This window comes from Eleginops maclovinus, chromosome 5 (assembly GCF_036324505.1).
Source record: "Eleginops maclovinus isolate JMC-PN-2008 ecotype Puerto Natales chromosome 5, JC_Emac_rtc_rv5, whole genome shotgun sequence".
NCBI lineage: Eukaryota > Metazoa > Chordata > Actinopteri > Perciformes > Eleginopidae > Eleginops > Eleginops maclovinus.
Genome location: NC_086353.1, coordinates 12994948 through 13020807, shown reverse-complemented (window position 1 = coordinate 13020807; position 25860 = coordinate 12994948). Strand labels below are relative to the sequence as shown.

Sequence of the window (25860 nt, the reverse complement as noted above, 5' to 3'; positions counted from 1 at the left end):
AACGGTGCCTTGCTCAGGGACACAGGAAGCACTTGGTCTTTCAGGGACTTGAACCGGTGACCTTCTAGTTCCCAAGTCCCTACGGACTTCTAACGATCGCCTATAAGTATCATTTGGGCAATGATATACTTGAGGGCATGTCTACCTTTCAATGACAGGTCATTAGCGTTGTGTTGTCCAATCTTGGTCTTCACTTCTTTAACACTTTCACAGTGTGTTTTCAGTTCATAAAAGTTCATTTTGCTTGCAAAGAATTGATTTTTCACTGCCAAAATAAATGTTTAACTTTTGGCTTTAAAACCATAGTCTACAAACCAAAACAGTGACATCCCCTTTTTATATCAAGTCTTTTGTTGCAAACTAGACATGAACAAGGCCATGTAATGACATTTCCGGAAAAAAGAAAGGTCGGGACCACACATAGAGAATTTCAAGAGTAGTTGGACTCAGGATTTGTTTTGTTATCGATTCAACCCTTTGTGTTTGATAAATCAAGAGATATTGGCTTGGTTTCAAGTGTAATACATTGAAATGCCATTGCCAAACCATGCACACAAAATTCAATATTACCTATTCACTTGGGAAAAACCTCAGGTGCATCAAATCCAGAACAATTCTGTATTTCTTTGTGAGTGGCAGAAATTCACCCAAAACACAACCTCCACCTAAAAGCATTTAACTGAAGTATTAAGATTAGGCGAGAAAGACCAATCATCGTTTTTCTGAAGAAAGTCTGTTTTTTAAGCTACGAAAGATATTGTAGAAGACCTTGGTACATACAATTGTATGGCACAAAAAAGGAGTAGAGCTGTCCATAAAGACTCCATAAAGTAGTTGATATCACAAATGTGAAAGTTTGAGGTTGCTGACAGAACATTTGTTTGGAGAAAATGTGTGTTGCATGCTCCCATTCCTAGAGAAATGAGGAGGTGTTTTTCTTAAGTTATTTTGATTTGAATGCTAGGAGACAGAGTATGGTGACATGTTGGTGCATAATGATCCAACGATGTATCAACATTTAGAAGCATCTTTGTTCCACATTTGGGATTACAGAGGATCATAGCCGGGATACAAGTTGGAGCCAATCTTAGTTATCAAAACTTTTCTTTGACTTATCGCCACAGTGATAGAGGTTCTGAAAGGAGTAATAGAAACAAGACAATTCATTATATCTCCAAACACGAAGGGAGGGTTGATTTGCAAACAAATATATATTCGTAAGCCTATGATTGGAATTCTATAACACTCATAGTTGCGTCATGGTTCCCTAGATTCCCTACGTATATGGAGTAATAATTGTTAAGAAAAACATACATTCATTGTGAGATAGTTATGCTTTGTAGGTTTCAGTTCCTAATTTATACAGAGATGACTGTCATTATAGTCATCTTTATCATCATCATTGAACAAAATCTAAAAATAGAATTCCTAAATGAATTCTATAAATGGCTTACTAGACAGTTTGATCCTCTTCGTTTTCTAAAATGAAACATGGCAGGAACCCCCCGAGATATTGTGCTTTACAGATGTGAAATACCAAAGTAAAGGTTATCAAGAGCTCGGTATCCTTTGAACATTTTAAAAGGAAATTAAACGGCATTATCAATTAATTCATGATCTTCAATTACCTACTGAAATGTCTATATTTCTTCAACTTTTTCCTGTTTTGTTTTCATATATTTCTATCAGATTGTTGTCCATGATTCATGCTCGGTTCGTTTTGTATACTTATTTTATGTTTCAATTATTATTATTATTATTATTATTATTATTATTATTATTATTATTATTATTATTATTATTATTATTATTATTATTATTATTATTATTATTAATAATATTAATATTATTATCTAAATCAGTCTTGTTGCTAGGACAGATGTCGTTATAAGCCTGTGTCTTCTTGACCTCTACTGTGACATTTCGTTTATTTTCTCATGATCTGTATTTAATTTGCTCTTATGTTTGTGTGATAATAAATGCTCTTAAAAATACACAACTTTTTATTGTGTTGATGTGCGTTATCATACATCCATGTAGGGATAGTTTTCCAAATGTTTGAAAAATGTCATTCTGCCCGAGTTGGCACTATATGTCTCTTTATCACATATAATAGGGTAATTGGTTTTCAGTATAGCATAGTTTAAGAGGTGACAAATACATTTTGAAAATGTGTTTTTGTTCATAATATGATCGTTAGCATTAGAATTGACACTGTCTGAATTAATAGTGCATTCATAAGACATGAGAGACATAGGTAGAGTATTAGGTTACGTGTAATCACAAAGCAGAATATAAAAAAGGCTTCTTCAAGCCAATCATTTTCTGCTATAACGCAGTTAAAATCAGTTAGCGTTATTTGAATACCCTCTTCAATTATTATTATTATTATTATTATTATTATTATTATTATTATTATTGTTATTGTTATTATTCTCTCCCAAACCAAATTGTAAATCAAACATAAATAAAATACACCAAAGCCTGCATACGACCCTGTAAAGTGCTAACTGGAGAAGAGCACAGTAAATCCACATAAAGGATGTACTAAACGGGTAGTTTTTCTCAAATGGTCTCAATAAACAGCCACACCGCCATCTAGTGACTCTGAAAGGAAGCAAAGGCTTGAGAACAGTTAAAGTTACATTAGCAGCTGCTGTAGTGCAGCATAGGGCTGACCTTGTGTATGTCATTGGGGATATAGACATCCATTCAGGTATTATACACACAGACAAGCTGTACTGGCAGATGCACATATCACACACAGCAATTTAAACAAACACACAAACACCCACCCACACACACACACACAAACACACACACACACACACACACACACACACACACACACACACACACACACACACACACACACACACACACACACACACACACACACACACACACACACACGCACACAGTTCACACATCTACATAAAAGTGATTTAGTGTTAAAATAAAATAATGCAGCTCTTGTCCATAGATTAATAAAGACTGTTTCATAAAATTGAATTAATCCTGTGCTGTACTTTGAATTTTACATGTTTGTATATGTGCTGACCATCACTTCTGCTACTCCTTCATTTATAAGGATATCCTTTAGCACAGGGGTGTCCGAACTACGGCCCGGGGGGCAATGCGGCCCAGGGGCCATTTTGAATCAGCCCTCTGCAAATTCTAAAAGTATAATGCATTATGGCCCACAAATTAAACTTTTGCTTGTCTTTTATTGTACTTCTCAAATATATATGTTCAAATATATTAATGAGCCCAATTTTCAAATAAATTCAGTCAATTAAAATGTAAAACATTTTATAACAAATCTTAGTTGATAAAAAAAATCCCATTAACTTATTTCGATAACAAGCTTGAAATTTAACCTTCATATTTACTCTTATTATAAGCAATCTGAGGCTTCTGTTTTAAGGAACGAGCTGCCAACTAAATAAATAAAACCCTTTCAAATTACTGTACAGGGTTATTGCAGTGGGCAGGAATGTTCTCCTGTACCTGTCCTTGTAACAGCAGAGCTGAAGCAGTGTGTTGGAGAAGGAGCTCCACTGTCTGTCCAGCTGCAGGTGGAGAGGGTGGGTGGGGTTATCCATGATGGACAACAATTTTTTCAGAGTCCTCCTCTCCACCACAGCCTCAAAATTGTCCAGTTTGATGCCGATGACAGAGCCAGCTTTCTGAATTAGTTTTTGAAGCCTGCTGGTGTCACCGGCCCTGATGCTGCCCCACCAGCAGACGGCAGCAAAGAAGAGTGCACTAGCTACAACAGACTGGTAGAAGATCTCCAACATCTTGCTGCACACGTTGAAGGTCCTCAGTTTTCTTAGGAATTAGGGTCGTCTCATCCCCTTCTTGTGCACAGCGTCAGTGTTGGCCCTCCAGTTCAGTCCGTTGTGAAGGTGCACTCCCAGGTACTTTTAATCCTCCACCACAGCCACATCCTCTCCCAGAATGCACAAGGGCAGTGAAGATGTCCTCTTCTTCCTGAAGTCATTGACCGTCTCTCTGGTCTTGGCCACGTTCAGAAGCAGATGATTTTTCGTATTGAAAGTCAGTGGTGTATAAGGTGAACAGGAAAGGAGACAGCACAGTCCCATGTGTGGCTCCTGTACTACCAACCACCACATCAGACAGAACACTGCCCAGCCGGGCATACTGTGGCCTGTCTGTGAGGTAGTTGGCAATCCAGGAGATGGTGGACGCGTCTACCCTCATAGCCTGCAGCTTGTCACTCAGTAGCCGTGGCTGGATCGTGTTGAATGCACTGGAGAAATCAAAGAAGGTGATTCTCACAGTTCATCCCAATCCATCCAGGCATGAGTGAGCATGCTGCAGCAAGTGGATAACGGAATCGTCCACCCCCAGGTAAGGCTGATAGGCAAATTGCAGAGGGTCTAGAAATGATCTCACCTGCGGTCTGAGATGGGACAAGACCAGTCTCTCCAGCACCTTCATCACATAAGATAAGAGAGTTACTGGCCGATAGTCATGGAGCCCAGAAGGAGTGGTCTTTTGAGGGACAGGAACAACGCAGGACGTCTTCCACAGCACTGGGATGGTCTGCAGGTACAGGCTCAGGTTGAACAGGTATTGAACAGCCGGAGACAGCTGGGCCCTTAGTTATTCTCAAACAAATGTCTAAATGTTCTCACTGCCTCTGAGACCTGAAAAAACTGTTTCCTGTGTTGGAGTTGCAGAAACAAATGCAAATGACGCAAGCATACACACACACACACACACACACACACACACACACACACACACACACACACACACACACACACACACACACACACACACACACACACACACACACACACACACACACACACACACACACACACACACACACCTGCACCCATTCGCAACATCATGCAGACCAAATTCATGCACAGAAGTCAATAAATATGTATATTCCTTTTCAACCCGCCTTACAATTAAGTTGTGTTATTTTTTGAGTCCCGGTTTTGTTCCTTTTAATCAGCATCATCTAATAAGTCTCCAGGCGCTGCTCTGTCACACACCATTCTGTTTACCACTCCCCTTGGACTGCAGTTGAACTATCAGTTTTTTGTGGCAATGTTTTCTGCATGATACTCTTAAATCTTAATTACTTATTTCATTTTTGATTTCATTTTTTCTAGTGGCAGAGGTGGAATTTAATTTTTTATATAACTACCTTGAAAAGATCAGCTTTATTGTAAAACATTTTACAAACTGGAGGAATATCTGTGTTTCAGGGGACATTGTGTTAAAACAAAGGGAAAAGGAATAAGTATCCTCAGGTTCAAACAAATCCTTTATTGCAGTTGTAAACAAAAGTCAACTGCCAAGTCAGTAAAGCAAGCTGCCAGGCAGAGCAGTCGACCTGGCACTTGCAGCTTCAGTTTTTAGGTTCATAAAAGTTGTCTATGAAATAATATTGTTATGATTTCATGTCTATAAAATTATTGTAATAGATCTGCAACATGTTGGCAGTGTAAATCAACAAACCCAGTTGTCTAGTATGCAAACAGAGTGTATCTGGAGTGGGCCCAATAGTGTCATCTGTCTGTCCCGGTTTTGTGAAGCCTCAGTGTTTGGTCAGCAGACGTATTTGAATAAAAGCCACTTACACGTAGATCCCTAGATCAGAGTAGAATATGAATGATGCAATAGTGGGTTGGTGGAAAGAAGTGACCTTTGCCTGTAAAGGTCACTTCTGTTGTAATGCAAATATATTGGCTGTTGACGTACTACTAAATGACTTTGCCAAATTCTTTAAAGATGACATATACTGCTGATTTTCAGTGTCATATCTTTATTTTGTGTCTCTACTGTGACATGTTTTCATGATTTAATGATCAGAAAGGTCTATATTTTTCTCATACTGCCTGTGCTTCAGCATCTTTTTTCACCCTCCGTCTGAAACCAGTGCCCACTCTGCTCTGATTGGTAAGCTGGTCGGCTCTGTTTTGATTGGTCAACCTCTTAGAGAGGACTCGCTCCTTTGCCTAACACGTCCAATGTGTGGTGGAGAGCTGGTCAATTAAAGCGCAAATGTTACATAGTGATGTTACTATGTCTCAAAAGTAAACAAAATAATCCAATCGAGTGAAGGGAGGTAAAGGCCTCTGATTGTCATTGAAGATGTCAAATGGAAAAATGTCTTAGTTTTTTTTTTTGTAAAATTATTTTTATTGGAGGTAAAATATTGAATATATTGAATTATTTCTGAAGGTCCCTGTTTAATATAATTGATTAGCTAAAAAGAAACAAATCTTATCACTGAGGTCTAGAAAATATCTCGTGTGTAAAACTGGTAGCAGGCCACCCCCTAGAACCTAGTTGTGATGATGATTGGATTAAAGGATGCTGAAAATGTGGATTTAGTAAAGAATAAAAATAGGGCCTCAATACACTTATAATGACAGATGGGGGCAAGAGAGAGGAGAACTATGGTTTAATAAAATACCAGAAGAGTATTCCTTCTATGCTACTTATTTTTCATCTAAATAAAGTCTTAAAAGAAGAGAATGTGGTTGAGGTTGAGTTTGATGAGCAACTATAAAATCAAATGCTTTTATGATACATTTTTGGCTAGCCATACAATGTAGGTGGTTTTGGTAGACATTGATGATTGATCTCAATAAGAGAATTTATTAGAATTGGAAACCTTTGCTTTGGTTCACTCCTGCAAGTTTTTTCTAGACGGAAATCTTTGGTAACACCTCTGTTAGATGAGATTTATCTTAGCCCTATATCTCATGGTGTGATCACATCAAAGCGCAGAATACCACATGTATTTAGACCAATAGAAAAACAGAAAAAATGTTCCACTTGGGCCAACCAATCGCTACCTTTACTTCCTTTAACGGAAAAGTCTGCGCAGGACGTGATATCTGTGAGTAAAACCTGTTTCGCTGTCTCTTGGTCATCATCACACATGGACAGGCTGCACATTTTCATTTTCGGCCTCTTGGGTAAATGAATAAACTTTTTATACAGTTTTTTTAATGAATTAATTATAATTCCATTTTCGAAACTTATACATGCTCATGTTATTTAGGAGGAGTCTTACCCTGCTGAATGTGAAATACGTTTTACACTGAGCATATTGTGTTTGTTTTCCAGGAGTTGTATCCTTCGGTCATGATTGGATCTCTGGATCAGCGTTGGAGAGGACAGTAAGACCAGGAGACAACATCACTCTCTACTGTGACTGCAAGTTATCAACCGGTGTATACATAGTGTGGTACAGGAACTGCTCTCATGAGAACCAGCCTTCTCTCGACCTTAATACAATTTCAAGGGAAAAAGATTTTCTGGAAAAAAGATTTCTGAATCCTCTTCCTCGTTTCCACTTTGTGAGAAACGTTTCCTCTAACTCCTATGACCTGCTGATCATTAACATCACTGAGACCGATGAAGGGCTCTACTACTGTGCAACTTATGAGCTTAGGGTGGACAACAAGGAAAAAATTACTTCCAAATATGTTTACACATATGGCAACATCTCAACAAGGATCCATTTCAGTGAGTATGCTGTTCTTGTTTTGTGCCTGCAAGACCTATGTCTGACTGCAGTGACTGTAATCAATTGACTTAATGATATTGATACTGATATCATGTAAACATTTTTTCAAATTATTATTTTCTAAGGCTTTGGTCACACATTTTATCCATATGTATTTATATTTTGCATGGTTAGTTTTGGGATAATATATTTTCAAGTATGAGAGACAAGCTAAATTAAAGCTTGTACATTGCATATTCAGGAATAAGCAATTCTGAAATTAAGTTAAATAAATATCTGTTCAATGAAAACTTGAATTGTAAGGAATTTGATTTAAATCCAACAGTGAATGTATTTGGAAATGTTATGGTGCTTATATCCAGGCTTTCATTGAGTTTAACTGAATGGGGTCGACTTTGTTAAAAAAACAAACATGTGTTATACATATTTTTAAATCAAGTAAATCTTTTGACTTCTTTTTGTTTAAGACTCCAGTGAGCCTGATCACCAGGAATTTAAGTTAACGCAAGACTGTGGTGTGTGCTGGATGCTGCTGTTCTCTCTGTGTCCTGCTCTTGCTGTTCTGTCCTCTCTCCTCTCCTCTCTCCTGGTGTATCACCTCTGTAAGAAAGAAGGTAACTAATGTTTGTATTACTTTTAAAGTTTAAATTGTAATGTCAGAAATATCTGTGATAATTCATCGACAATTCATTTCTTCTCTTGATACTGTGTGAGTATTTCATGCTGTAATGACACTATTGATTTCTGAAGCTAAAGAACCTCAAACTGATCAGCAAACACCACGATCAAGACTAAATCAGGTAGGTGTAACAGTAAAATATAATTAATAAATCCAAACATGATTATAATTCTAAACAACAAATGTCAAATTTAAGGATGAAGATGTGTGTTATGCTGCACTGGAAATTCATCCGACATCACAGAAACCAAAGAGGAATACCACCAAGAGTTCTGACTTCAGCACCTATTCTGCTATCAACACTTCTAGGATGTAAAGACTTGCAAGAAACTTAGTAAAAAAGTTTTATGCATAAAGTATTTTTTTAAGGTGTAAAGCAGATATGTGTCTAAACTCTATTTCTATCACTTAAAAAATATACAAATAAAGAAAAACCTCCAGACAAAAATCTTGCTTGTTGGTGTTGATTACGATTCAGCTTCAGATTCACTGTTTTGATTGAAATTGATCTGTAACATTTCATAATGGCCAAGATTGCTGCTTGTGTGTAACACAACAGAATTGCTGTCAGGCAATTTCCAGTTTTTATCTCGAGGTGCCCATCATCCCAATTCTCCACTATTAAAGTCTGGTACAATTATTTGTGAGGTTAGGGCTCAGTCTGCTACGGAGAATAACATGTATTTTGTTAAAAGGATATAACATGTAAAGCCACAATGGGTACTGTTTAAATCAGGCAAGTTATTGAAGGGTGGCCCTTCCAATTTCCATGACAATATAGCAATGACAGTTGACCCAACCTCAACCACATTAACACCTTACATTCAGTTAGTCTCAAAGGAAACTCAAAGTGACAAACATCCCCTCCTGCAACAACAGTTTCACTGCCCAAAGTGCGCCTCATAAGTTGAGGAGAATGAAAATATACTTAATAAAAGAGCACAAACCAATGACAACGGGAAAGGTTCTGGTCTCATTTGCTGCAGGGGAGAACGGGGGGATTTGAGACAGTTTTTGATTGCGACGTCTTTAAAATGAGCGACCGAAAGTGGTAACCCCAACAATAATGTGCACATTTATTTCAGTTTGCAGTACATCCATGAAAAACAACAGTTTTTAAACTTTTTTTTTCTTTCTGAGTGACCGAGTTTTAGCCCTTAATGAGTAGTAGCTCAATCCACATTGACAATGCCTGGACTATGGTCATAATGCTACCTGTACAGCACTTACGTCAGGTTTCTCAGCGAATCCCCTCACAATAATGAATGTTTAAGTTGTATTCAAAGGTGTCTGTAATTGTACACAGGTATCATGACTCCTTCAACAAGAGAAACAACTTCAACATTTAAATGCAGTGCCATTGTTCCACTGGGCTGTCTTCATCACAGGGAGTTCAGTAGATTACCTTTCAAAAAAGTCTGGTCATGTGTGTGGTTAACAATTTTGTCCATGGTGGCCTAGAAACAATGGGTGGCTCAACTTCCCCAAAGTCTCAAATCACATCACGATCCTCTACTGTTGTTGTTGTTGTTGTTGTTGTTGTTGTTGTTGTTGTTGTTTTAAAATGATTGTACCTGCAAATGCATTAAATGTGTTCACTGTATACATATACATATACACTGTATACTGGATTGAGAGAGAAAGAGAGAGAGAGAGAGAGAGAGAGAGAGAGAGAGAGTCGGTGTACTTGTTAGCAATTGAAAATCTTGTACAGAGAGGGCTGGGGAAATGCTGATCTCTTAGCCACACCGGCTGCATGTGAAACTTTTCTGTCCTCTAGTGGAGATGAGAAGTAATAAACCACAAACTGCTGGATGGATAGACACCAAACTGTCCCGAACAACCTGAAAGAGACACAATGTGCCATCTTGGTTTTAAACTGATTCATTAAAGCAGCTGGACCTTTACATCATAATAGCAACCACACACTTCTCTTCAAAAGAGGTTACAATCAATCGAATGAAATTAAGACAATAAATACAGCATTACTTTACATCTAATGTGACATTACCATTAACTTAATTCCTACTGATCATTTTTAGCTTTTCTACTAAATATTATTTATTTTATTACAGAGCCTTTAGCAGACCATACCAATGCCAGTGAGAATGAATGCATAATCTACTTGATTATGAATTATTATTTTTGTATTTATTAGAGGCTGTTGACACTGTTAGTGACAAGAACCAAACCAAAGTTTATTTAAATTAATTTGGTGAAAAAGCCCTAGATATGTTCCTTTATTTTTTTCACAATTTGAAAAACACATCAACTTCATCACATGTGTACATTGGACTCTTTATTTAAAAAATAAAACCCTGTTTGATGTTATAAAATGGAGTGTATATAGCCTGTGAGCTAGTTCAGGCAGTCTATTCGAGCTGCAATGATAGACACACATGTGACGTGCCTTACCCCCTCATGCCACCAACCAAACACTGCAAGACTTGCCATCTCTCCCTCTGCATCGCCAGTGCTACTGCTGGCCTGCTTCTACACCACTGCTGTTTTCAGACCCAGCATCCACCTGTATGCTCCGTGGGATAGTTATTTAATCATCATGATGCTGGAGCCTCGATGCCTAACTATATGTTGCTGTTAATAAACATTTCAAATGTGAGTGTCTCTCTGAAAACAGTTTGCCTTTTGATTCACATTTTGACTGAAATCGATCTGTAACAATTCATAATGGATTTTGTGATTTTATTTATATCTTTCCAGACACAAAAGCTGTTTCAGACAATTTCCTGTCTTTATAAATTGCTATCAGCCCCCACGTACCCTTCCCCAGTGGTCTGAGACAATTCGGAGTAGGCTTTACAGGAAACCCACATACATCCCCTCACACGCTCAGCATGCAGACAGACTGAAGCTGCAGACGAATGGCCTGCTGAAGATACTAGTGGAATTAAGTTTAGTCTAAATAAAAAATGTTCCTAAAATGTGCAACCATTTGTTCACATGGTAGAAATTCACACAAGCTTGAAGACAGTAGTCAGTTGTTTAGTTAGATGGTGTTATTTCCGTATACACACAGTCAAGCCTAGCTTCTGCAGGGTTAGGGTTAGGTCAGCAGAGGTAATTTTAAATCATTTTAATTGTTTTTATTTCAAAGCCAACTTTTTGATGCAAGTGAAATAAGTTAATGCAAGATATTTTTCTATAATAATAATAATAATGCATTTTATTTCTAGAGCGCTTTTCTCGAAACTCAAAGATACTTAACAGAGAAAAATATCATAAACCAACACATTAATTACAGATTAAAGGCAGTTCTGAAAAGAGTTTTGATGTTTGATTTGGACATGGTGAGATTGGGGTACTGATGTGTTTTTTATTGTTATATTTGGTATATATTTATACATGGTTTGAACATTCAACAGTTCAACGGTAGCATAGTTTTCTAAATATATAAAATATTGTATTTCATCTACATTAATGTTTTATGTGGATGCCAATGTTTGTAAATGTAAATAATCAAGATATTAATCTCGAACAATTAATGAAATTCTTCATTAGCTACCACTTCCATACACCCAGTTGTCCAGTATGTTAACAGAGTGTGTCTGGACTTCAACAGCTACCGGCCGGTGGCGCTGACATCTCAGCTGAAGAAGACCCTGGAGAGGCTGGTCCTTGGACACCTTCGGCCCATTTTGAGACCATCGATGGACCCGCTGCAGTTTGCCTACCAGCCTGACATCGGGGTGGATGACGCTGTAATCTACCTGCTGCAGAGGTCCCTCTCCCACCTGGAGAAGGCTGGGGGCACTGTGAGAATCATGTTCTTTGATTTCTCCATTGCCTTCAACATCATCCAGCCCCTGCTCCTGGGAGACAAGCTGTAGCTCTCTGGGGTGGATCACCACCTCCAGTACGTGAGGACCAGGGAGTGTCAATCAGACACCATCATCTGCAGTACGGGAGGCCCCCAGGGGAAGGGGCTGGCACCGTTTCTCTTCACCCTCTACACTGCACACTTCCCCCTCAACACGCCGACCTGTCACCTGCAGAAGTTCTCTGATGACTCCGCCATCGTCGGCCTCATCTCCAACGAGGATGACAGGGAGTACAGAGAACTGACGCAGGACTTCATCCTCTGGTGCCGGAGGAACCACCTCCAGCTCAACGCAGGGATTTCAGAGGGTGCCAACACTCCCCCCCCCCCCCCCCCCCCACACCAGTGAACATCCAAGGAGTGGACATAGAGATTGTGAAATCCTACAAGTACCTGGGTGTTCATCTGAACAACAAACTGGACAGAGCAGATTCTTCCTGCTGAGGAGACTGAGGTCTTTTGGGGTGCAAGGGGCACTCCTTCAGACTTTCTTTGACCCTGTGGTGGCATCAGCCATTTTCTATGGTTAAGTCTGCTGGGGCAACATCATCTCGGCTGCTGAGAGGAAGAGACTGAACAGACTGATAAGGATGGCCAGTTCTGTGCCGGGGAGTCCTCTGGACACTGTGGAGGTGGTGGGAGACAGCAGAATGGCAGCCAATCTGTCCTCCCTGCTGGATAATGTGTCCCACCCCCTCTGTCTCATGGAGAGATACCGCTGGTCCTTCCTTCCTGCAGTGGTCAGACTCTATAACCATCATGGCCCCCGGTAGACCCCCACATATTACAACACTAACTATAACACCCCCTGTTGTGTTAATAACTGTGCAATATACATCTGGCTGCTATACTCAGAATGGTTTCTGAGGTATATTGTGTATTTTGTAAATTGTGTGATTGTTGTATATGTTTTAGTATCGTGGCTGTGATAATATAAAGCTGTCTTTGGCTCTTTCTGCTGTGCAAATGAAAATTTCCCCTCTGTGGGACGATTAAAGGGAATCTGATTCTGATTCTGGAGTGGTACCAATAGTGTCATCTGTGTGTTGCAGTTTTGTGATACCTCAATGTTGGTCAGCAGACGCATTAAAATAAAAGCCTGAAACGGCAAATGAGGCAGTAGTGCAGGGGTGTCCAAACTAAGGCCCGGGGCCAAATGCGGCCCGCAGGCCATTTTGAATTGACCCTCTGCAAATTCTAAAACAGGGGTGTTCTTTTCTGAAAGCTTTTTAAGTATCGCGCATTCTTCACCTACATTCGAATTGTTTTGCCAACTTTTAACTTAACTTTTGAGACAAAATTCACCTCTAGAAGTGGCCCAGCTCTCCGTATTTTTTTCTGTATGTGGCCCTCGGTGAAAAAAGTTTGGACACCCCTGCAATAGTGTAAAGTTGGATTAATTGTTCATGTGTGATCCCACACTCTGTCAGGGTCTGGGGAAACAGGACCCATGTGCAGTAAAATGAACGGGAGGCAGGTATGGGTCCAAACAAAAGGCGAGCTTTATTTAAATTAAAGCTGTACTTTCAACCAAGAATAACCACATCAACACTAACCAGGGGATACAGGGACAATGGGAACAGGAGCAGACAGACGGACGGGCAGGAACAGGCAGATAACATGTACAACATCAGGGAAGAAATGACGATGGCCGAACAAGAGACAAAAGGGGAACCAAGACTAAATACACAAGGCTAATCAGCAAATAACACACAGCTGGAGAGGGGAGGAGAAACACAGGGGCAACAGGTGAACACAATGACACAATCAGGGGAAGGAGGGAAACTAAAGACAGGGAGTGAAACTTTACCTGACACAAGAGGGGAAAACAACACACAACACAAAGACATGACAGACACGAAACCAGGATCATGACACACTCGAACATGGACACACATTAGACCTTGTCCTCTCTCAAGGTTTGTCTATGTCCAACCTGGAAATCTGTGACAATGTGTTTTCTGATCATATGCCTGTGATGTTTGAAGCTGCCTTTTCCCGCGCTGCAGTTAAATCTGGTGCTCCTGCTCGGAGCCGTCAGATTTGTAACCCTGTCACTGCTGGTCAGTTCTCGTCTGCTTTAAACCAGCTGTGTGTCCCCTCTGGCTTAACATCTGCAAACATGGAGGAGTTCAGTTCTTGGTTTCACTCCTCCTGCCGAACCATACTGGACTCTGTGGCTCCATTAAAAACTGTGCAGCCCAAAGCTGAACCTGATCCCTGGCTTGATGCTAGAACTCGCGCAGCTAGACAGGAATGCCGGAAAGCTGAATGCAGGTGGAAGAAGGACAAGCTGCAGGTTTTCTATCAAATCCTAATGGACTGTTGGCGCTGCTACCAGAGCACTGTTAAAGAGGCCAGAAGAGAATACCTAGCTAAAATTATCGACTCTAACTGTCACAACCCGCGTGTGTTATTTATAACCATTGAAACTGTTCTTAACCCCCCCCCCCCCCAGCCTGGGTGCACAGAGGCATCCCTCGAAATGTGCAATAGCACCTTGCACTTTTTCATTGACAAGGTTACTACTGCAAGGGCTCTCATCTCTACTCCTGCATCTGACCCCTCTGACCCTGTTCCTTGCTTGGTTGTGTTTGATTTGTTTGAGCCTGTGTTTCTGAAGGCCTTAGAAGATGTGGTTGGTCAGATTAAGCCATCAGGTTCTCCCTGTGACACTGTCCCACCTCACTTTTTTAAAGAGGTCTTCCCTAGTATAGGGCAGTCGGTTCTGGCCATTACTAACAGCAGTCTGTCTTCTGGTGTTGTCCCCCAAAGTTTTAAAGATGCTGTGGTGCAACCCCTGCTTAAGAAACCTGGTCTTGACCCTGGTGTGCTAGCCAATTTTAGACACATAATTAGAGTCAGCCTTATTAAGAGTTTTTAATGACATCCTCCTGGCAAATGACTCTGGAGACTTTGTGATTCTTGTCCTCCTGGACTTAACTGCGGCTTTTGATACCGTGGACAACATCTTAGTGCCTCGGTTGCAGCACGTAGTGGGCATTTCTCGTACTGCACTGGACTGGTTCAAGTCCTATCTGGCAGACACAACCATGTGCGTAAGCCTTGGTGGTTCGGAGTCCCGCTCTGCTCCGCTGTCATCTGGTGTTCCACAGGGTTCAATTTGAGGGCCCCTGTTTTTCTCATTGTACCTGCTGCCCCTGGGTTCAATCCTGAGAAAGCATGGTCTCTCTTTTCATTGTTATGCTGATAACAGCCAGATCTATGTGCCACTGAAGAAGAAGGATGCTTTCTCTCTGAAACCACTTCTGTTATGTGTTGAAGACATTAAAGCCTGGATGTCCATGAACTTCTTAAAATGTAATGAAAAAAAAGACGGAAGTGATGGTGTTCGGTCCCAATGGCTCTTGTGAACCCCCTCCTGTTGACTTGGGCCCCTTGGAGCACTACAGGAAGCAAACAGTCACAAACTTGGGTTTTAAGATGGGCAGTTATTTTAAACTGGACCGGCAAATTGGTGCAATAGTGAAGTCCAGCTTTTTTTTATCTTAGGCAGCTGGCAAAGCTGAAGCCCTTCCTTGCACATAAGCACTTCGAAACAGTAAACCACGCCTTTATTACATCTCGACTGGATTACTGTAATGCACTTTATCTTGGAGTCAGCCAGTCCTCCCTCGCACGTCTCCAGTTAGTCCAAAATGCTGCCGCTCGCCTTCTAACTGGAACACGTAAAAGGGAGCACATTACTCCCATTTTACCCTCCCTCCACTGGCTGCCTGTGCATTTTAGAGTCCATTTTAAGATTATTTTATTTGTTTTTAAATCTTTAAATGGTCTCGCCCCATCTTACCTCTCTGAGCTGCTCCATCCTTACACTCCTGCCTGGTGCCTCAGGTCAGCTAATCAGCTGCTCCTGGAGGTACCGAGGCCTAAACGGAAGCTCAGAGGGGATAGAGCCTTTTCCGCTGCCAGTCCTAAACTGTGGAATGACCTCCCATTGCACATTAGACAAGCCCCTTCACTGCCCATTTTTTAAACTTGTCTAAAACCCATTTATATTCTTTGGCTTTTAACCCAGCATGAGACTCTGTTTCTGTTTTTGTTTCATTGGTCTTGTTGTTTTGATATTGTTTATTGTTTTATTGTTTGTGTCTTGTGCTACGTGTTTTCATCAATGTACAGCACTTTTGTTTCAGCGGTGGCTGTTTTTTTAAAGGGCTTTATAAATAAAGTTGAGTTGAGTAATTATTGTGTAAATCAAGATTAAGTCTTGTTATGAAAACATGTCCACTCCAACGTCTAAATAGAGGTAAAAGCCTTTAGCCACAGTGTGTCATTGTAGATCTCAAATGGATCAATGAATTTTGTACTACAAAAAAAATGATTATTACAGATTTTAGTCAATTAAATTGTTGGAGATACAATCAAACCTGACCATTTGCTTGAACACATGTTGAAAAGCATCACCTAAACAAGTAGCAATAAATATTGAAAGGAGGTGAGCGGTAGGGTAGTTGGAGGCACCTACATCCCTAACAGGTGGCTCCACCCTCTCCCAATCAGCAGTATTGGGAGCAGGTGTGGAGACCCACACACCAGGTGCTAATCACTCCCTCAAGGGAGACAAAGCACACAGAGACGCTCAGTTAGTGTTAGCGCATGGAGGGAGCAGGAAGCACCCTCTCTGAGAACAAGTTTGGAGAGCTGGTTAGTGGCCCACCTACCTTAGCCTTGGTTTTGAAAGGTATTTTGAGATGAGTAAAAATAAAGACTTTTTTGGTTCAATCACTGCCTCTGTTTTGATTGCTACCACTTTCCTCTTTTGTCGGCCCAGTCCTGTTACAATATCAACTACCTATCTGATATCCGGATTATAACTTCAGACCCAAACACTGTCTAGGCATATAACCTGTAAACGTTTCACATAAACCCCCCAAAGCCTTCAGAGATGGTATAAAAAGACCATGGTTTACATTATATAAATTCAAACTTTTGCAGTGCTATTCAAAGTTGGTCCTTCATAACAGTTCTGCTTGCGGTAAATGCGCGGTCATGTTGACTGCAGAGGGATGGACTGAACTGCTGACTCAGATAAGCACAATTGCCTCCTGAGAGACAACAACCCCAAATAGGATCCCTTAACATAGTCCTATTTGATAATTGTTCATTTCAAGTCTAAAATCCTGTGCAAAATCAAAACCAATTCCTTGGTTTAAGGCACTACTGTAACTTATTTGGAGGCTGAAATCTTCCATATAAATGTTAACACCTCAGTTTGATGCTGAGGTTAATCTTGGTTTTTTTGCCTATATCTTATCTAGTGATCACATCAAAGCCAAGAATAGCACATTTATTTAGACCAATAGAAAAGGAGAACTGAAAACATGTTTCCACTCAACCCAACCAGTCATTACCTTTACTGCCTTTAACGGAAATATCTGCGCAGGATGTGAAATCTGTGATTAAAGCCTGTTTCACTTGTCTTTAACTCATCATCACATATGGACGGGCTGCACATTTTCATTTTCGTCCTCTTGGGTAATTTCTTTTGATACAATTTTTTTAATGAATTAATTACAATTCCATTTTCAAAACCAATACATGTTCTTTTTATTTAGGAGGAGTCTTCCCCTGCTGAATTTGAAACCCTCTTACTCTGACCACATTGTGTTTGTTTTCCAGGGGTTGTAGCCTTCAGTCATGATTGGATCTCTGGATCAGCGTTGGAGAGGACAGTAAGACCAGGAGACAACGTCACTTTCCACTGTGATTGCAAGTTATTAACTGGAAAATACATATTGTGGTACAGGAACTGCTCTCATGAGAACCAGCCTTCTCTCGTCCTTCAAAATAAATTGGAACAAACCACAAACATGGAACGCATACTGAATCCTCTTCCTCGTTTCCACTTTGTGAGAAACCTTTCCTCTGACTCCTATGACCTGCTGATCATCAACATCACTGAGACCGATGAAGGGCTCTACTACTGTGGAACTGAAAAGTTTGAGGTGCAGGATGAAAAAAAAATCACTCCAGGACATCTTTACACATATGGCAACATCTCAACTAGGATTCGATTAAGTAAGTGTGCTGTTATAGTTTTGTATCCATAAGATCAATGTCTGAGTGAAAGGTATGGAAACAATTAACTTAATGATCATGATACTTTATACATTGTTACATATAATTATTTCCTTAATTCTGTGGCTTTATGTTTAATCAATATATATTTTTTCTTTATTTTTGTGTATGGTGAGCTTTGGGATGATTCTACATTTCAGGCTCAAGCAATATTGATTCATACTTTGCATTTGCTGGAATGAGTTAAACATCTGATAAACCAGAGACATTATTCAAATAGGAATTGTTATTTATTTTAAATAAGTTATAGTTATACGTACACAAAGAACATTGTTCAGAAAAAGGAAAAATAAACATGTTTGATTAAGCTGACCAACAATTATTTTAGTTTTAGAAACTAGTGAGCCTGATCACCAGGAGACTCCACAAGACTGTGGTGTGTGCTGGATGCTGCTGTTCTCTCTGTGTCCTGCTGTTGCTGTTCTGTCCTCTCTCCTCTCCTCTCTCCTGGTGTATCACCTCTGTATGAAAGAAGGTAACTAATGTGTATATCTCTTTTTAAGTTTAAATTGTAATGTCAGAAATATCTGTCATAATTCATTGACAGTTCATCTCTTCTCTTGATACTGTGTGAGTGTACCATGATTTATTGATGACATATTGATTTCTGCAGTTAAAGAACCTCACACTGATCAGCAAACACCTCAAACAAGACTAAATCAGGTGGGTGTAACACTAAAATATAATTATCATGAGAATAAATCCAAACATGAAAATAATTCTGAACAAATGTCACATTTAAGGATGAAGATGTGTGTTATGCTGCACTGGAATATCGTCAAGCATCACAGAAACCAAAGAGGAAGGCAACCCAGAGTTCTGACTTCAGCACCTATTCTGCCATCAACACTTCTAGGATGTAAAGACTTTAAACAAAAGGACAAAGAATAAACTATGACTGATCTGTAAGAAAATGTGCATTAAATACAGTTCAGTCAGACAACTCACGTGTTTCTTTGATGTTTATTAGAAGCAGCATATACAGTAGTTTGAGTTTGGCGTCTCCGCTCGGGCCTCATCTTTACAGATTTACATAGAACACAGGTGAATGCTGGGGTTGAAGCTGGGATGGTGGTGGGGCAGGCAAGCAGCGTTGAAGTATCAGACAGATCTGGCAGTTTAAATAGAGCAGCAGGTTTAGAAAAATGTGTTTGGTTGGTTGTAAGAGTGACGAGGCGTGTGACATCTAACCCTTAGATGCATGACCAACCAATACCTACACTCTTCCATGAGTGGGGTCAGAAATTACCCCAATTAGAAAGAATGTGTTTTATGTTGTTAACTTAAGAAATGACTTTCATTTTGGTTAAAGATGATGATTTTTATTATATTTTGGTCAACAAAACAATTATTTCATGTTTAACAAGTTCATGTATCACTTTTATTAACATTTTATCATAGAACAGCTTTGAGAAGGGTAAAAAAAGTAAACATCCAAAAGTGATCCCAACACGACAATGATTTCATATTTTACATGTTCATTTCTTATCATCTTTCACACAACACAAACTTGCTATCAATACAGATATCAAAACATTAACTTTCAGTGTTTGTCTGTCCTTCTGTTGCACTTCCTCACGCATAAACACACGCTGTCTTCTCTATTCTCACTGTGAGCAGCTGTTACAAAGTACCCTTTTCTGGCTGTGAGCACTGCACACAGGGTCACTGCATTTGCAACAACTATTGCTGGCTTTGCGGTCTTGGTTTCTTAGGCACATCTTACAACTCTTCCTTTTCTGTTGGCCCTGTGGCTGGATTGCAGCTTTTGTCATCCCACACCTTTCCATTGCTGCAGTGATGTAGGTTGGTAGGCATGGGTTACCTTCCCGTCGACTTCTCATATAAGGCGTCACAAGCTCATGTGAGAGCTCATGTGAGAGCTCTGTAAGAAAGCGCGGCCGGGCGTTAGTGATACCTTCATAGAATTCAGGGTGCCGAGCCTTGAAAAAGGAGTAGCCTAGGCATTCAGGATGGCAATATCAATCACGTTGTAACACAGCAGCCTGGACCACCTCTGCGTTTGGCGTTTACAGGTGTAGGTGCCAACCATCTGGTCCACAATATCTACACCTCCTTTCGTCTGGTTGTAGAAGTGGATCACTTCTGTTTTTTTCTTCCGGGTGTTTTCATCCACCATTTTGCTGTGGTGCATTGTGCTGAGGAGCAGAACAGCATACTCCTATTTTCCAACATAGCTAACCATGGTCATGCTGCTATTGAACCCAACTTCAGTGCTGAAGAGCTCGCTGGTCTTGGAAGCCTTCATCACTGGCTTGTTTTTTCGCAATGTTCCCACAATAGTCAGACCCTTCTCCAGGAGATGCTCTACAAGAGGTACACTGGTGAAAAAGTTGTCTGTGGTGATGTTGCGACCTGTGTGTCTGAATCCACTGTACAACTGATTGACAATTTTGAAACCCCGATTCTTATTGACTCCTTCCCCTGGTTGTCTCCCAGTGTACACAATCCCATCAATTGCGTAGGGACTTTTTGCATCACAAACCCAGAAGATCTTTATGCCGTACTTCGCTGGCTTGCTCTTCATGTATTGCATAAACTTGGTCCTCCCTCTGAATGGCACAAGTTGTTCGTCCACTGTGATACAATCACTGGGGATGAATCTCTGCCTGCAGTTGACCAGGAAGAGGTCCCATACGTACCAGAAGGCTGCCAAGTGGTCTGTTTCCAGTCGGGTGGTCCTCTTGTCATCAAAGCACAAGAAACGGTGAATATCTTCAAATTTTCCAATTGACATAGTGGCCTTGTACATGGGGTTATGTAGAGGTCTCCTAAAGAGCTCACGGATTGAAAAATCCCAGTTCTTCTCACTTCCTGCAAGAACGGTCAATCCAATGAAGGCCAGGAGTTCATCTTTGTATATTTGTATCTTTATATTATCAGTGATAAACAGCCTCCATGCATCTTTTGGTGAGACGGTGGTAAACCCGGGTGCTGGTCCTGGCCGGCTTCTCAAAATATTGTGACTTGGTGTTCTGCCCTGGCTAGGAGGTAACTCTGCCCAGAAAGAGCCCTTGCGGCTCCTTCTGTTGGACACGATAGGCCTATCTATTTCCTCTTCCTCTTTGGAGGCCTCATCAGAAGACTCTTCTGTGTCCTACTTATATTGTTCAATCAATTTTTGATTGGCACACAAAATTATGAATCAATATGTAGCTGCATACGGTAAGTACATGCACAGACAAACACATATACACACACATGCGGGACACACATGCGCGCACATACACACACACACACACACACACACACACACACACACACACACACACACACACACACACACTTATGATATCATTGAGTAATCAATAATAGTATAATAGGCCACCTAATGGGTTAGATTTTATTACAGGAAGCTATAAATACAGTGGTATGCAAAAGTTTGGGCACCCCTCTGAGATTTCATGACAATTTGCTTTTCCTTTATAATAGAAGATCACAGCAACAACATTTGTTTTCCTACAAAGATGTAGACGTTTTAGTGTTTTCCAGACCAAAATTCTTAGGGTAGCATTACATAGTTTTATTATAATAAAATAAAATGCAAAAAATGGGATGTGCAAAAGTTTGGGCACCCTTATAAATAGCATTCATTTCAACACCTGTACGGATTTATAGCTGACAGGTTGCTGCACAAAATTGCTTTGATTAGCTCATTAGACCTTCAATTACAAAGACAGGTGGAACCAATCATGAAAAAGGCTATTTAACATAGGTAATAGCTGGCTGTGCCTGGCCTAGGTTCTTTCTTAGGGAGTGGCAAGATGGGGACCTCAAAACAACTCTCCACTGACCTGAAAGCTAAGATAATCCAACATTATAAATTAGGAGAAGGGTACAAAAAATTATCTGACAGGTTTAAACTGTCTGTCTCCACAGTCAGAAACGTAGTTGTGAAATGGAAGGCCACAGGAACAGTCCGTGTGAAGGAAAGATGTGGTAGGCCGACAAAAATAGGGGAAAGGCACAGGCGAAGGATGGTGAAAATGGTCACAGAGAAGCCACAGACCACCTCCAGAGAACTACAACAACATCTGGCTGCTGATGGTGTAGTTGTTCACCGTTCCACAATCCAGCGTACTTTGCACCAGGAAGAGCTCATTGGAAGGGTGATGTGCAAAAAGCCTTTCCTGAGTGTTAATCACAAGAAGAGTCGCATGAGGTATGCAAAAGCACATCTGGACAAGCCAGAAGCATTTTGGAACAAAATACTGTGGTCAGATGAGACCAAGATTGAGTTATTTGGTCATAACATGAACAGGTATGCATGGCGAAAAAAACACACTGCATTCAATGAAAAGAACTTGTTGCCCACTGTAAAATTTGGTGGAGGATCTATCATGTTATGGGGCTGTGTGGCTAGCACAGGTACTGGAAAACTTGTTAAAGTTGAGGGCCACATGAATTCCTTACAGTACCAGGAGATTCTTGACAAGAATGTTCTAGAGTCAGTCACAAAGTTGAAGCTACGCCGGGGTTGGATTTTTCAGCAGGACAATGATCCTAAGCACCGATCAAAATCCACCAAGGAATTCATGCAGAAGCACAGGTACAATGTTCTGGAATGGCCATCCCAGTCCCCAGACCTTAACATCATTGAAAATGTATGGATTTATTTGAAGAAGGCTGTCCATGCACGGAGGCCAAGAAACCTGACTGAACTGGAGACGTTTTGTGTGGAAGAATGGGCCAAAATACCACCTGCCAGGCTTAAGGGACTTGTCTGTGGCTACAGGAGGCGTCTACAGGCCGTTATTGCAGCAAAAGGAGGCAATACTAAATATTAATGGAATTATTTCTTAGGGGTGCCCAAATTTATGCACATGCCTATTTTTGTTTGAATGCACATAAACATGTTTCTGTTTGACCAATAAAAGTTATTTCACTACTGAGATGTTTCTGTTACCATAAGGTATAACATATGTTAAAATGAAGTTGCTGCTTCAAAAGCTCAGCAAGTGACAAACTGATGCAGTGGTTTTCCTAAGGGGTGCCCAAACTTTTGCATACCACTGTATCATAGTAAGATTCTGTTTCTCTAAACAACAAATGCAGTGATGTAAGCTAGCTTAGTTAGCTAGCTTAGTTAGCTTAGTGTTAGCTTAGTTAGTGTTAGAAATAATCAATATATTGGAGTGGAACATTAAAAGATAATTCACTGTTTCTGGACGGATCATATTTGTCCAATTCCGGTAGTATTACCGGATGTTGTATTTAGCCTCAGATAGCATAAAGCTAATATTGTATTGTATATATGACTAGAGGGAGAAGGACGCGTGGAGTCACATAATAAACACACCGCCTCTACCTCTCACTCATTGATGCTGCAATGATACTATTGCGTGTTTAATAACTGATAAACCTCAGAAGGATTGCATAATAGAATATCATAGGTGAGAGCTCCAGGACATCACTAACAAGATGGCGACGGTGACGTCATAAGAGGACCCGCCCCCGACAACGTCAGCCTATAGAATGTGACAAGCGGCCAACATGATCCAGCTCCCCGCTACCAACCAATGAGAGCACGAGACCAGAGCACGTCTTACTTTGAAGTTGTTTATTTTATGGCCGGAAAGGGGTGGTTTTATCAAACATGTTGGTATTGTGAAATCGATCTCTCTTTTGTTCCGGACCGCCAGACAGTAACTACTGATGAGCTCCACTCAGTCAGCGGACTGTGGACGAGTGTCCCGGGCTATTGAGCCACAGCTGTGAAACTTTTGTAAAACCTACTGCTGCATCCTTTTATTAAATACTCCTTTTAAAACGTATAAGAAGGGCTTCGCTTCGTTTCTTTTAATCGACTCCTGGGCTTCGAATAAAAGAACATTTCCTACATTAGCTAGTGTAGCTAACTAGAAAGTAGAAATTTGATGATGATAACACAGCACTATCACACAAAATTCATGGATGTGGAAAATAAGTTCATATTTTATAACAGCACATACATTATGAGGTATAAAAATGACGATAATACTTACATGTATGTTGCTATATAAAAATAACTTTCCGGGTGGTGAGACTGCTGGGATTAAATGTGTGGATCAACAGTAAATGTACATGTCAGTCACAGCTGATAAAAATGAAAGGTTTCTAGGGTTAACCTTTGAAATTCCATAGAAAATGCTTCGGGTCATTATTGAGCCCACGTATGGATAAGTGGTAGGCTACTGATACAAAAAATGCAATTACTCAAAAAACATAAGAATTAGATACAAGTTCAAATTGCCTCATGTCAAAGACAACCTATTTGAGGAATACATGGAAGATTAAATGATAAAAATCTAAAATTACGAAGAAATTGCAAAAAAACAACTGCTGGGGTCAGTTTTGACCCCACTTATGCATCTAAGTATAATTGGTGCTCGAGTTGACTGCTTGAACTAGCTCGCAGGCTTCGCCCCTTTTGTTGTAGTTTTGTTGTTTTTGCATTATTGTTCCTTAGAAATGCTTAAAATAAACCTGTATAACCTTTTCCAGAGTTTCTGTACTTAGTAGCACTTGAAAACGTACATAGCGAGAGGGGTGGGGAAATACTGATGGAGTTATCTGTTAGCCACAAGGGCTGCATGTAAAACTCTTCTTATCTCTAATGGAGATATGAAGTAATAAACCAAAAAACTGCTGGATAAGGAAGACACCAAACTGTCCAGAACAGCTAGTACGAGACACAATGTGCCATCTTGGTTTTAAACTGATCCCCTAAAGCAGCTGGAACTTTAGATCATAATTACCATAACAATAACACATTTCAAAAATGAAATCAAAACAATAAAATCAGCATTACTTTACATCTAATGTGACATTAACAAAAAAATGGATCAGATATGCAGATCTTCATTGTTGTTGTCAAAAACGTCAGTGAAACCTGCGACCTAGTTCAGGCAGTCAACCTGAGCTACAATGATACATAAACGTGAAATGCCTTACCCCCCGCATACCACCAACCTAACTCATTGTTCTAAATCAGGTGCTCTATTTAAGCTGCCAGACATGCCATCTCTCCCTCTGCATCAGCATGCTGCTGCTGCTCTGCTTCTGCACCACTGCTGCTTTTCTGCCCCAGCATCATCCTGTAGGCTCCGGGGAAAAGTTATTTAATCAGCAATAGATTAATTCACTAGAATGACAGTCAAGTCTAAATGCCTAACTTTTGAATACTTTTGTAATAAGCATTTCAAATGTGATTTGTTGTACAGTTCATCTTTCATTCCACATCTTACTGTACTGAAATCGATCTGTAACATTACCATCATGGCGTTCATAATTCCATCTCTGCAACAAGACAGACACAAAAGCTGTTTTCAGACAATTTCCTGTCATTACCTCAAATTGCTATCAGCCCCCACGTACCCTTCACCAGTGGCCTGAGACAATTCAGAGTAGGCTTTACAGGAAACCCACATACATCCCCTCACACGCCCAGCATGCAGACAGACTGAAGCTGCAGACGAATGGCCTGCTGAAGATACTAGTGGAATTAAGTTTAGTCTAAATAAAAAATGTTCCTAAAATGTGCAACCATTTGTTCACATGGTAGAAATTCCCACAAGCTTGAAAACAGTAGTCAGTTGTTTAGTTAGATGGTGTTATTTCCGTATACACACAGTCAAGCCTAGCTTCTGCAGCCACAGTCACAAACATCCCCTCACACGCTCAGCATGCAGAAAGACTGAAGCTGCAGATGAG

The 25860-nt window shown here is 40.3% G+C and overlaps 2 protein-coding genes across 4 annotated transcripts; both read left to right on the top strand.

The window, feature by feature from the left end:
* Positions 1 to 6873: 6873 nt before the first annotated feature.
* On the top strand, positions 6874 to 8649 carry LOC134865102 (uncharacterized). Its single transcript, XM_063884510.1, has 5 exons — positions 6874 to 6974; positions 7126 to 7527; positions 7996 to 8142; positions 8279 to 8328; positions 8404 to 8649. The coding sequence occupies exons 1-5, from the start codon at positions 6938 to 6940 to the stop codon at positions 8521 to 8523; spliced, it is 756 nt and encodes a 251-aa protein (XP_063740580.1). The 5' UTR covers positions 6874 to 6937; the 3' UTR covers positions 8524 to 8649.
* Positions 8650 to 13861: 5212 nt separating this feature from the next.
* Positions 13862 to 19090, top strand: LOC134864986 (uncharacterized). 3 transcript variants are annotated; one of them, XM_063884363.1, is made up of 5 exons: positions 13862 to 13964; positions 17689 to 18087; positions 18476 to 18622; positions 18761 to 18810; positions 18891 to 19090. In XM_063884363.1, the coding sequence occupies exons 2-5, from the start codon at positions 17880 to 17882 to the stop codon at positions 19008 to 19010; spliced, it is 525 nt and encodes a 174-aa protein (XP_063740433.1). In that variant the 5' UTR covers positions 13862 to 13964; positions 17689 to 17879; the 3' UTR covers positions 19011 to 19090. The 3 variants fall into 3 exon arrangements, with proteins under 3 accessions (XP_063740433.1, XP_063740431.1, XP_063740432.1); XM_063884361.1 differs by lacking the exon at positions 13862 to 13964 and adding an exon at positions 17456 to 17544; XM_063884362.1 differs by lacking the exons at positions 13862 to 13964; positions 18476 to 18622 and adding an exon at positions 17456 to 17544.
* The last annotated feature ends 6770 nt before the right edge of the window (positions 19091 to 25860 follow it).